Source organism: Vicia villosa, unplaced genomic scaffold (genome assembly GCF_029867415.1).
Source record: "Vicia villosa cultivar HV-30 ecotype Madison, WI unplaced genomic scaffold, Vvil1.0 ctg.000052F_1_1, whole genome shotgun sequence".
Classification (NCBI taxonomy): Eukaryota; Viridiplantae; Streptophyta; class Magnoliopsida; order Fabales; family Fabaceae; genus Vicia; species Vicia villosa.
Genome location: NW_026704981.1, coordinates 1,513,835 through 1,525,659, shown reverse-complemented (window position 1 = coordinate 1,525,659; position 11,825 = coordinate 1,513,835). Strand labels below are relative to the sequence as shown.

The following is an 11,825-nucleotide window of genomic DNA, read 5'->3' as shown; positions in this document are numbered from 1 at the left end:
AGAGCAATTCAGAAGGTTTGAAGTCACAATAAGCATTCAGTTAGCATCACTGAGTTCCAAGGAAGCTTTTGGGGTCATTCATACAAGCCCAGGTGCTCTCTATCATCCTCACGACCTCCATTTTCAGAGGTAAGTTTCTCAACTCCATCTCTTTAATTCATGTACTTCTTTGGTTAAAGCTCGATACCATTTCATTCAGCATCATCAGAGGATTAAAAACCCTCTATCATCAGTCATTTATACTTCAGTATGATCATTTAATTTAAATTTCAAATTTTAGGGTTCTTCACGTAATTTAGTTAATTCAGTAGATGTAGTTAATATAAATTCATGTTAGTTACATGTCTGGATTCGTGAGGGAATTTAGAGCAAGATTGATGTTTACATCATGCCATTTAGTTGAGAAACCAGAGAGTTAGAATTTTGAAAATCCTTGAGCTCGAGGAAGAAGACGACCATGGTGGCGCGCGAAATTCAAATCTATATGCTAGGTTTATTTTATTTTGAATGGAATGCGTTTTATAAACGAATTCATCGTTTGCCCTAGTGGCCTCACATGCGCTCTTAGTCTCCTCATGCCTCAAGTCTGGGGTTCGAATCCCCCTCGCCCCAGACTTTTTGTTTCTTTTATTTTTCAATGATTTACCACTTGTTTGAAAACATAATGAACTGGATGTGTGTCATAAACACCAAGCGCGCGTTGGCCCAGTGGTGTTATTTTGGATTAGTGACTTGGAGGGCGTGAGTTCAATCCCTCTAGGTGACAAAACCTTATTTTTTATCACTGTTTTTCATTTAATTTCTTCACAACTTTAAACAATTATTTAACCTATCAAATTAATTCATTTTGATCTCATTTTTTACACACTTGTCATTTAATATATATATTTAGTGAATAATCAAAAAAATATTATTTATTTCATATATTTTTATTAGGTTTAAAATAGTATGTTTTAAGTGTTTTCTTAAATACTTTGAAAATATATATCTCCATTTTGATTTTAACCTAATTATTTTGTGAATAATCTTATGATAAAACCCTAATTATTTAGGTCTTAATTAGGTATAAGATTTCATCTTTGCCTTAATTAAGTTGACTTTTGTCAATATTCAAAACTGTTTTCAGTCTCCGATTAAACAAATGATTAAGGTCTTCAAACAACAATACCTTATATCATTTCAATCTCATTCAACAGTGAATCATTTTCATTGGGCCTCTAATAGAGTGTAAGTCCCAGCACCTTCTTTCTTTTCATAGTTTGTTTTCAAAAACTGTATTTACAAAATCTTCTTTCTGTTTTCAAAACATTCTTCTGGTATTTGAAGGGCATTATTCCCGGTGAAACTCTTCAGATACCTATGTGACCTTTGTCCATCTTCACTTCTTCTGTTTTCAAAACCCTTGACTGTTTATAACAAATATTCAACTGTTATCAATAAAACAACAAAAATTGCTGGTAAGGCTTTGTACATACATCTTCAAAGGCCTCCACTCCATCCAGGTTAGGCTTTACAAGCTTTCAATTTACAGTCTTTATTTAAATTACTGTCAAATATAGAATTGTGTATATATTGTTTCGAACTACGTTTGAGTGTAAACCCTAGGACAGTTAAACTATATATATATATATATATATATATTATAGGAATATGACCTAGGATTGAGAATGTCTTCCTGGTGAAGGCTCTTTCCTAATCAGAGATCTGTAGTTCAAACCCCCAAGATGAATTATTCCCGGTGAAACATCTTGGCAAAAACCTTAGAACAAAAAAATAGGACACATCCACCCAAAGAGGAATTATTCCCGGTGAAACCTCTTACCCATTTGCTTAAAGCCAAAATAAGTTCAAAACCACATAGCTTTCTCTTGTGCTATAACAAGGACCCTCGATGACCCTCGATTAGCCTCCTCTTGGGCTTTGTACAAGGACCCACAGGCTTCTTAAAAGCATTTCCAGCTTCCTCTTGAGCTTGTATACAAGGACCCATCAGGTTTCTTATAAACATAGGAACAGGTCTTTAGTTACCTTTTAGCCTATCCTGGTGAGTTTCTTCCATTCTTTAAACCAGACTTTAAACAAGCTAAGTTTGTCTCAATCTCATATTGAGTACACTTTTTGGAATGAGAGACATGGACAGTCTCTGTCACCCTTATCTTCATCAATCTTCCTTAGCAGAGTCTAGGATCCATACTTGCTTATCCTCAGCAAGAGTCAGCCTTAATCTTGGGCTTTAAACAAGAAGTCTCGACTAGATATTCTTTCTGCCGTTCATTTTAACAAAAATCCCTGGAAAGGGTTAGCCTCCAATCATTCCTTCATTTTAACAAAAACCCCTGGAAAGGGTTAGCCTCCACACATTCTTTCATTTTAATAAAAACCCCTGGAAAGGGTCAGCCTCCAACATCACTCCTTCAAATCCAAAGATTTATTCCTTTAAGGGATAAATTCCCCAAAAAAGAGTCAAAACCCCTGGAAAGGGCCAGCCTCTAAAAAACATGATAAAAGTTCAGTCTTTTAATAGACTATTTCTCCAGCTGAGTCAAAATCCCTGGAAAAGGTTAGCTTCCAAAAACATATAAATAATAAATTAGTTTGTTAAAACCTCTAGCAGAATAAAACTCCCCCAGCGAGTCTTTCATTTTTAGTAGCCACAACCTTGGGCTTTGTACAAGGCAGATAAACCATATTTCCCTGTGTCAAAGATTCCTAATCTCAAGGATCTTTTCCCCATAGAGTTTTCCACACTCAGTTTCTTTAAAAGTCCGCCACAACCTTGGGCTTTGTACAAGGCAGAAAATAATATTCCCCCTAGCTAGAGTAGCCACAACCTTGGGCTTTATACAAGGCACAAATTAATAACTTCCTCAGCTAAGAGTCATCCACAACCTTGGGCTTTGTACAAGGCACACACAAAATAGAGTCATTCATAGTCTTCAAAAAACTCAGTTATCCTCAGCAGTTAGCCACAACCTTGGGCTTTGTACAAGGCACACAAATAGAGTCTCCCTAAGTAGAGTCAGCCTCAATTCTGGGCTTTGTACAGAACACCAAATAAAATCCATCAAATAAACACTCTCCAAATAGAGTTAGCCTTAATTCTGGGCTTTGTACAGAACACAAAAACTCCTTAGTTTAAATTCTCCCCAGTAGAGTTATCTTTCCATAAGTCAATAATAAATCAATCAAAAGCCTCAAGCTTGGGCCTCATTCAAGCCAGCTTAAAAATCAAATCTTTCAAACAATAGATAGACATAGCTCATCTTCATAGGTAGATATTTCTCTTATCTCACCACAAACAAACAATCATTTCAAACAATCATCATTTCAAACAAATCATCATTTCTCCCATTTAGGACACTGAAAGGCATGCTCTGGCAACACACCCAGACTTGTACGACCCTTTCCCTGATTTGGTGGAGAATCTTTCATTTTAGAGGCACGATGGCTGTCATACTTGATCAACCAAGTAGACTCCCCTCTTAATGAAACATCATTTTTTTAGCTTTTCTGTCACTTTTAAAATGTTTGTGGTGGAATAGTAGAAATACCTCTCTGTAAAGATGATTTCATGTCTCTTTATTGTAAACAGGGATTTAATTCAAAGCTTCAACCTTGAGCTTCAAGCAAGGCACCAAAAAAATATATTAATTTCCCTAGTTAGTTCCCCGAACTACATTAAGCTCTGACTTCCACTAGGGATATGTAGGCATGAGGTTCACAAGGAATCTCAGCGAGCTAATAAAATACCAAAAATAGTCAGTTTGTCTGTCTGTCTGTCTGTCTTTTTAAATCAATTCAATTCCCTCTCCTAACACAAAGGAGAAACTTTCCCAATCATTAGCAATAAACACAATCACGATGACACAGAGAAGGTTCCCGTAGAGTACTACGGATATGTAGGGTGCTTAAACTCTTCCCTATGTATAACCGACCCCCCGAACTCCAGAATTTCTAGTCTAGGTGAAATCCCCACACTTAGCAAACTCCTAGGGTTTAGTTGAGATCTTTTTTTCCCTTTCCTACTCGTAGGACAAATAAGAAAGTTCGTTTGATATCGTAGGAAGAACTGAAACAAAATTCATCCCATCCCGGGCGCATTCTCCTTCCAAATTTCGCGTGAAGGGTCTAGCGTGCCGTCCTCCCAAGTGAAACGGGGAGGTAAAAAAAACGACACCACACATTGTTACCATTATATTGCTCAGCAGAGCCAGATGTAGATGTGGGTGGGTTTGTTGGAATTTCACCAGCCATCTTTTACTGAAGCGTTTTTCTCTTCCTGAATCTTTTCTAAACACGATTAAGTGCTTGCACCTTAGAACCGACGCTCTGATGCCAATTGAAGGATAGAAAAACACTTAGAAAGGGGGGGTTTGAATAAGTGTAGTCTAAAAACTTGAACGATAAAAACAAATTGCACAATTATTTTTATCCTGGTTCGTTGTTAACTAAACTACTCCAGTCCACCCCCTTGGAGTGATTTACCTCACCTGAGGATTTAATCCACTAATCTCAACAGATTACAATGGTTTTCCACTTAGCCCGCGACTAAGTCTTCTAGAGTATCCTGATCACAACCTGATCACTCCAGGAACAATTGCTTAGACACAAGCTAAGACTTTCTAGAGTATCCTGACCACCACGTGATCACTCTAGTTACAACTGCTTAGACACAAGCTAAGACTTCCTAGAGTATCCTGATCACACTTGATCACTCTAGTTACTTACAATTTAATGTAATCAATTCTAAGAGTATTACAATGCTTCTGAAAAGCTATAATCACAACAGTGATATTTCTCTTAAAGTTTAAGCTTAATCTCACTAATATATTACAACAGCAATGTAGTGAGCTTTGATGAAGATGAAGTTTGTGAGATTTGATTTGAACAGCGTTTCAGCAAGTTTGTATTCACAGAATTCGTCAGAATCAGTAACCTTGCTTCTCATCAGAACTTCATATTTATAGGCACTTGAGAAGATGACCGTTGGGAGCATTTAATGCTTTGCGTATTCCGTACAGTATTGCATTTAATGTTTCACTCTTTTGTCAATTACCTCGAGCCTTGTTTACACTGTGTCTACTGACGTTTCCTTTAATAGCTTCTAACGTTCCTTTTGTCAGTCAGCGTAGCCTGCCCATCTTGTACTTGCTTCTGATCTGATGTTTGTGTATACAACGTTTGAATATCATCAGAGTCAAACAGCTTGGTGCAGAGCATCTTCTTGTCTTCTGACCTTGAAGTGCTTCTGAGCGTGATACCATGAGAACTTCAGTGCTTCTGCTTCTGAACTCAAGTTCTTCTGATGCTTCCATAGACCCATGTTCTGATTCTGCTTTGACCATCTTCTGATGTCTTGCCAGACCATGTTCTGACGTTGCATGCTGAACCTTCTGAGTCAAAGCTTCTGAGCGCTGATTTGTGCATACTCTTTATATATTTCCTGAAAGGGAAATTGCAGTGTATTAGAGTACCACATTATCTTATCCAAAATTCATATCCTTGTTATCATCAAAACTAAGAATATTGATCAGAACAAATCTTGTTCTAACACTGTTCCGTTTGTTAGTTCAAAATCTGTACCAACAGAAGTTCTAAAAACCCCTCAACCAGAAATTCAACCAGAAAAAGCCTCAGCCAAATCACCTTCAACCACCAAAGTTCTCACCCCTCCTTCCTCACCCAAAACCACTCTTGCTTCTGACCATCCTAATTCTGAACCCATTTTAGATGTTGTACCCCTTCAAACCCTCTTTCCTCCACACACAAATATCTCCACCTCTCAACCTCCTCCTCATTCAAACTATGAACCCGTTACCTTCCCTGTTCCCATCAATACTAATGCATCAGAATCTCCAAATTCTGATTCTTTACATGCATTATTCCGTGCCTGCAACTTTACCCCTAAACCTCGTCCTGACCCTGCCTTTGTTAACCTTGAATCTGAGGATGAAGCAGAATCACTGCTTTCTCTTGATAGAGAACCTGAACCCTACTTCATTCTGAACCCAGATTCCTTTTCCACCCAATTCAAAACCCCTAACCCTGAACTATCTATTGGTGTAAGTTTCGAATTTCTGAAACAAAAGGTACAGATAGGACTAGAAGCCTTGAAGGTTGCACATAATGCCAGGACGGATTATGCTGCTACCAAGAGGTCTCTGGAGATCTTTCAGAAGGGAGATCAATTCTGACCTTCTGAAGCTTCAGAAGAAGTGTGAAGCTGAAGCTCCTGGCCCTTGTGAGTTCCTAAGGGATTATGAATACTGCTATTTCTACCCCATCAGGAACAGGAAATCTCTTGAAGAGAAGGAATTTGTTGATGAGCTTGAAGAAGTTCATCCTTTGGCTATGGTTGTGTGGAAGCCTGAACTCCATGTTCTGACTGGAGACTTTCAGTTCTTATTCAACTGGTTAAGGGAGAATCCCTCTACTAAGGCACCAAATATGGTATATCCAGAAGTTGAATACCCATCAGAACCTGCTCCTCCTGCACCTCCTCAGAACTTGGCTGAAATTCTTCTGGCTTTAGAGACTTCAGAAGCTGAAATCCCGTCTCCTGTGTTTACTGAAGATGCTTCTGAGGCAGAAGCTGATGCTGAAACCCTCGACGCTGATATGCAATCTCCTATTAAGGACAATCAAGCTAATGTTCTCATGGTCGATGCTGCTGTTGAGAATCCTCTTCTGGACAATAGCTTTTATGCTTCTTCTGCTGGACCTTCTGTTCTAATGAACACCATGAAGGCTCTTCAACAGAATCAAGCTGATCTTGCTTCTCGTCTTGACAAGCATGAGGATACTCACAAGGAGTTCAGAACTTTTATGAAGACGCAGACAGAAAGCACTGTTGAGATTCAAAACCTTCTGGCCAAGATAGCTTCTAAGCTAGGCTAGTCGTAGTGTGTCTTGGTCTTAGATGTTTTCTTGTTTCTTGCATCTGTTTCTTGCATCTGCTTCTATCCCTCTTGTACTTCTAATATATTTTGTTAATCAATGAAATATTATCTTCTTCACTTTATGTTGTTTTATCATCTGAATCTTTTTAATGCTTTTTGATGTTATGACAAAAAGGGGGAGAAACATGATAATTGATTTGGTTTATTATATCAGTTGCTGGGATTAAGTCTCAACATTCCTAACATTATTTGCAAGTTCTATGTCTTTGAGATTTTTTGCAGGATTGAAGATATTCGGAAAAAGCTCAACATGAGAAGAAATACATGGGAAAAGCAATTCTATTAAGAAGCATGTTCTTGGAAAATTAAAGCAAGCTTAGTGCTGTGAAGCTTCAAGATCGGAAGCAAGAAGAATGTTCTGATATTCTCATGGCAAAATATGCTATGATACATTTTCTTCTCTCATATGCTCTGATACATGCTACTTATTAAGAATCTATCAAGAATGCTCTGATACATGCTATTAATTAAAAATGCTCTGATACATTCTTGATTCTGATATTTTTGTCTAGTATGTTCTGAAACATTTCAGGATGTAAAGATGCTCTGGTAATTCAAGAATGTTCTGATTCAATCAAGCATGCTATGACAACAAAGAAGAAATTCAAAGCTCTGAAGCTGTCCTATGGAAGCAAGAAGCAGAAGCTCTGAATGTTCTGAAGTTCTAGGCGAAGTGAACGTCTCTACCGAAATGGAAAATACTCAGGGAAGTCTTCTATTTATAAATTCTTCTAGTATTTATTTCAGGGGAAGATTGTTAATCTCAGGGGGAGACATATTCACACACTCTGATTATATGCTTTATGCTATATCTGTGTAATTGTCTTTGGTCATCTGATATTCTGATTGCAAATTCATATCAATTATATATGTTTTTGTCATCATCAAAAAGGGGGAGATTGTTAGAACAAGATTTGTTCTAATCAATATTCTTGTTTTGATGATAACAATGTATATCAATTTTGTATAAAACAATGTGGTACTCTAATCCTTTACATTTTCCATTTCAGTAAATATATAAGGAGTATGCACAATTCAGCGCTCAGAAGCACTGACTCAGAAGGTTCAGGATTACAACATCAGAACATGCTCTCGCAAGACATCAGAAGATGGTCAAGCAGAATCAGAACATGGTCTATGAAGCATTAGAAGAACATGAGATCAGAAGCAAAAGCACTGAAGTCCTTGTGGTATCACGCTAAAGCACTTCAAAGTCAGAAGACAAGAAGATGCTCTGCACCAAGCTGTTTGACTCTGACTATTCAAACGTTGTATTCACAAATCTAAGATCAGAAGTTGGTACTAGATGACAGGCTACTCTGACTGACAAAAGGAACGTTAGAAGCTACAAAAGGCAAAGTCAGTAAAAGCAGCAAAAGCAAGGCTCGAGGTAGTTGACAAAACAGTGAAAACATAAAATGCAAAGCTGTATGGAACACGCAATGCATTAAATGCTCCCAACGGTCATCTTCTCAAACGCCTATAAATATGAAGTTCTGATCCGAAGCAAAAACAACTCTTACAAACTTACTGAAATGCTGCTGAATTCATTACTCACGAACTTCATCTTCAACCTCACAACAATTGTAATATTTAGTGAGTGTTAAGCTTGGAACTTAAGAGAAATATCACAGCTGTGATGATAGCTTACTAAGAAGCAAATTCATACTCTTGTAAACATTTATTTTACATTGATTTGTAAAAGGTTCCTAGAGTGATCAGTGAGATCGGTAGACTCTAGAAGACTTAGAAGTTTCTAAGTGGTGATTTCCTAGAGTGATCAAGTTGTGATCAGTACACTCTAGAAGACTTAGAGGGTATCTAAGTGGAAAACCATTGTAATCAAGATTGATTACTGGATTAAATCCTCAGTTGAGGTAAATCATTCTAAGGGGGTGAACTGGAGTAGTTTCGTTAACAACGAACCAGGATAAAAATATTGTGTTCATTATTTTTATCTTAAGAGTTTTTAAAGATACACTTATTCAAACCCCCCCTTTCTTAGTGTTTTTCTATCCTTCACATGTGTGTCAGGATAGTCTGCATGGTGCAGATATAGGGTCGCATGCATGTAAGATAAACTGCATGTTGCAGGTAGGTCACATGCATTGCATAAGAATAGGCCAAATTAGGGTTTTCGGGTGGGACCATATTTTCTACATATGCGCCACCCTAGGTGGCACCATAGTTCAAAGTTTAGGGCATAAATACACATATGCACCACCCTAGGTGGCGCCTACCTGTTGATGAATTGCACTAATGCGCCACCCCAGGTGGCGCCTACTTGCTTCAATTTTTTTTCTGCTAGGGTTTAGGGTTTGTTCTGTGAATAGGGTTTGCTGTATGACCGAAAATAATTAGAGTACACGTCTGTGACGATACAGGCATTCATTTTTCATCAACTCTTTCCGAAAATAATTTGTGTCTGGTCAAGTCGACTATGCAACAATGTCATGCATACCTCAAATCAATTGCACACGTCTGTGACGATACAAGCGTTCATTTTTCATCAACTCTTTCCGTATGTGAGTGTACAGTAAGGAGATTACACTTAAATTTTTTTAGGTTTTTTCTCTCATAGGGTTTGTTGTTTGAATACGTAACTCATTATGACTGAAAATAATTAGTTTACAGTCTGCGCAATTCATTATGGTTGTGTCTGGTCAAGTCGACTATGCAACAATGTCATGCATACCTCAAATCAACTGTACACGTCTGTGACGATACATGCATTCATTTTTCATCAACTCTTTCCGCATGTGAGTGTACAGTAAGGAGATTACACTTAATTTTTTTTAGGTTTCACCAATTGTTCGTCTACATAAAGGAAGCCACTTATGTGAAAAACTACACATCTCATTACACACTCAACAATGGCCCCTCCACAATACATTATCAACGCTCATGTTTATGGCGACACCTATGACAATGAAGAAGTTTGTTTTCTGTTTAGAAACACTGAGGTTACACGGTTTTCTTTAAGCAGAAAATCAAATTTCAGTTACTTCAAACAGAGATTAGAGACAAAGCTTGCACTGGGTGATGTATTCCAAATTTTTTACCAATATCGATTTCTTCGTGGGGACAACCCGGTCAAGTTTATCCAAGTTGAGGTCAAAGATGATGAAGACCTGCAGAATATGTTTGCCAATCATGAGTATTCTGGTTACGAGTACATAGAGTTGTATGTTACTCTACCAAAAGTTCAACCCACACAATTGGTGGAGTCACAAGTCATTGATTCACTGGTCGACGAGCAAGCAGAGGTCGACGTTGTAGATGAAGAAGAAGAAGCACCGGAAGTAGAAGTTGATAACTTGGTCAACGAGGAAAGTGAAGACGAACATGACGTTGTTGTGCCACCAGATCAAGTGCATATGCCTCCAACGCACATGAGGAACTTGAACTTCGATGGGGATGAACCATCGTCTGATATTTTCTATGATCCATACACTCAAACAGATGCACGGTTAAAAGAAGGAGACAAATTTCATTCAAAGGAGGAATGTATCATGGCCATAAAAAGATTTCATATGCCAAACAATGTTGATTTTAAAGTTGATCGTGCCAACGTTGAGAGGTACAAAATTAAGTGCAGAAACCCTGATTGTGGATTCAGGTTGGCTGCATCATACAGGAAGAGAAGTGATTCATGGGTGATAGGATCTATTTCCCAAGATCACACATGTGTTAACACAAATGTTTCCCAAGATCACCGTAAGCTAAGTTATGATATTATATGTCAAGAAATCTTGCCCCTAGTAGACAAAGATCCGTCAGTAAAGGTGAAAACGATAATCTCTCATATCATTGCAACTTACAATTACACTCCATCTTATAGAAAGGCGTGGCTGGCGAAAACCAAAGTGATCGAACTTGTGTATGGAAATTGGGAGGATTCGTACAAACAACTTCCACGTTTCTTATCTGCGCTTCAAATTTATGCTCCTGGAACCGTTAATATTTTAGAGACCCTTCCGGCGCAATCTCCAGACGGAACGTGCCTTCAAGGTAATGTGATATTCCACAGGCTTTTCTGGGCTTTCCGCCTATGTGTTCAAGGATTTGCGTATTGCAAGCCAATTCTTCAAATAGATGGCACTTGGTTGTATGGAAAATATAAGGGGACCTTGTTGATGGCTGTGGCACAAGACGGAAATAGTAACATTTTTCCTGTTGTGTTCGCTCTTGTGGAAGGAGAAACTGTTGGAGGTTGAGGTTTCTTTCTCAGAAATCTTCGGACACACGTTGCCCCCCAACCTGGGCTCTGTTTGATTTTAGACAGACATGCTTCCATCGATAGTGCGTACAACAATCCAGCAAACGGGTGGCAAAAGCCACCTTCAAGGCATGTTTATTGTATTCGACATATCGCACAAAATTTCATGCGAGAGATAAGGGATAAGGTTCTTCGGAAGACTCTTGTCAATGCTGGATATGCATTGACTCAACCGACGTTCCAATATCACCGACATGAAATTGTATCGTCAAATCCAGATGCAGGCAGATGGATAGATAATCTAGCTAGAGAGAAATGGACCAGATCATACGACAACAGGCAGCAATGGGGGCACATGACTATGAATCTTGTGGAGTCTATGAATGGAGTTTTTAAGGGCATCAGACACCTTCCGATACTGTCTTGGTGCAAGCAACATACTATAGGATGGCTTCTCTTTTCGCACGAAGAGGTGAGCGTTGGAGTGCTGTTTTAGAATCCGGACAAGTATTCAGCGAAACTTGCGTCAAATTCATGAAAGAACAATCTGCCAAAGCCAACAGCCACAATGTTACATCTTTCGACCAATTCAACCGGACCTTTAGTGTCAAATATACAATTGACCATAACGAGGGCCTTCTGAGACA

At 38.4% G+C, this 11,825-nt stretch overlaps 1 protein-coding gene across 1 annotated transcript; it reads left to right on the top strand.

Moving 5' to 3' along the window:
• The first annotated feature begins 9,832 nt into the window (after positions 1–9,832).
• On the top strand, positions 9,833–11,176 carry LOC131623119 (uncharacterized). Its single transcript, XM_058894133.1, has one exon. The coding sequence runs from the start codon at positions 9,833–9,835 to the stop codon at positions 11,174–11,176; it is 1,344 nt and encodes a 447-aa protein (XP_058750116.1).
• The last annotated feature ends 649 nt before the right edge of the window (positions 11,177–11,825 follow it).

Bases quoted from the DNA above. Each gene is read 5' to 3' on its own strand.
- LOC131623119 (XM_058894133.1), top strand. From the start codon at position 9,833: ATGGCCCCTCCACAATACATTATCAACGCTCATGTTTATGGCGACACC.